This window comes from Centruroides sculpturatus, unplaced genomic scaffold, assembly GCF_000671375.1.
Source record: "Centruroides sculpturatus isolate CEXI.00-Female unplaced genomic scaffold, Cexi_2.0 scaffold103, whole genome shotgun sequence".
NCBI lineage: Eukaryota > Metazoa > Arthropoda > Arachnida > Scorpiones > Buthidae > Centruroides > Centruroides sculpturatus.
Window position 1 is genome coordinate 711,966 of NW_019384303.1, and position 1,717 is coordinate 713,682.

The 1,717-nt window shown below is 19.1% G+C and overlaps 1 protein-coding gene across 1 annotated transcript in view; it reads right to left on the minus strand.

Moving 5' to 3' along the window:
- Positions 1 to 1,398: 1,398 nt before the first annotated feature.
- The window catches only part of LOC111618034 (cleavage and polyadenylation specificity factor subunit 5-like), a 59,567-nt gene continuing 59,248 nt past the window's right edge, over positions 1,399 to 1,717 (minus strand). Inside the window, exon 8 of the mRNA XM_023359454.1 lies at positions 1,399 to 1,438. Coding sequence (XP_023215222.1) covers positions 1,414 to 1,438 — 25 coding nt within the window. The 3' untranslated portion in view covers positions 1,399 to 1,413. The remainder of the gene's footprint in view (positions 1,439 to 1,717) is intronic.

Sequence of the window (1,717 nt, forward strand, 5' to 3'; positions counted from 1 at the left end):
ACTTTAGAAACGACAAAATATCATTAAATTTCAGAATAAATGTATAATGTAAACTGTAATATGTGCAATTTTTAGTATAACAAAAGAAATTTAATAATTCTGTGTGTATATTTTTAAAAATTGTTCTATTGTATTTTTAACAGTGTAAATAAGTAAATTATAAGTTTTGTAATAAAATTGTTTCTGTTGAAAATTTTCAAAATGCTTAGAGTTATTAAATATAAAAATAAATAAAGAATTATAAATGTGATTGTCTGTAAAAAAAATTTCATAATACTATCAATTGTTTAGAATGGAAATATATCTAATTTACAGGGAGGGAAGAAAAAAACTTATTAATACTGTATATATAAACAACAATTATTGGTTTTTACCTGTAAGTATATATATACATTGGAAAAATGTGTAAGTATTATATATATTCATTTATACTCCATATATAGAGAGTACAAATGAATCTGTATATATTTGAATTATATTTAATTACCAAATACTTATCCTAACATCTTACTTCAGAGAAGTAAAAATAAAGTAATTAAGCACTATAATTTTATGTTTAATTTTGTCTTTTCATTATTAAAAAAATTTTTAAAATGTTTGCATTTTTCACTTTCATTATTATTTTTCTTTGAAAAATTTAGACAATTTGAATTATGAAAAAGACACACATTTTCTCATAAAGCTCTTCTGAATTTGATGTATTTTCTATTATGAAGGTTTTATTAATGAAATCAAATTAATTAATTAAATCATGATTTATAACAATGATCAATTAATACAATGTCCTTTCTTTTTTTAAATCAAATGTTAATACTAGATATATTGAAGAAAATGGGAAAGTAAATAACTCATTTAATCCATCACAAGTTATAATATTCAAAAGATATAAATATGCTTTGATTAATTTTTCTATAAAATTTATATTTTAATGAATTAAATTAAAAGAAACATCATATTCAATTTTTACTCATTAAAAATTTATTATTTGCATGTACAGGAAAGGAAATTTTAAAATTTTTAATAAACTGAATTCTTTAAAATTTATATATCATAAACATCACAAATGTCATAATTATCTTTGAAAATNCTTTTATTATATGATTTTCTAATTGGTCTTTGAATAAAATGGAGAAAAAGTGATTCATACATTTCATCAAATGAAATATTGTCTATTTGAAGATCATCATCTCATATTTTAAATGCATTGCTAACAAAAGCAATTTTTTACATGTAACATTTCAATTTTTATGAATAAAGTAGTTCATTTTTGAAATTAAACATTGTCTCCAATTGATATATAGAGTATTTATAAGTACAATAAAAATTAATTTCATTCAGATTTCAGTAACTAAACCAATTATCTACACAACATATCTAATTCAGTGAATATAGAATTTATAAATACTAAAGAACTCACATTATAGCTTTTGACAGACATCTGAAAAATAAATTCCTATGTCATCAAAATAATTAATAAAATTTCAAAAAAAATCTGCAAAAAATTTCACTGTTTTTTTTAAATATAAATTCTGTAATACTGTAAACTCAGGTAACTTAACATTTAGTAGTATTGGTTAAACCCAAGTAAAAAAAATTCATTATAATTGATTTTGTTTATAAAATATTGAAAATAATAATAAATAGTAATTCTAAACAGCAAAAATGCAAAAATTTGTACATTATAATATAATTAAAATTATTAAAAAAGTTTTGAAAA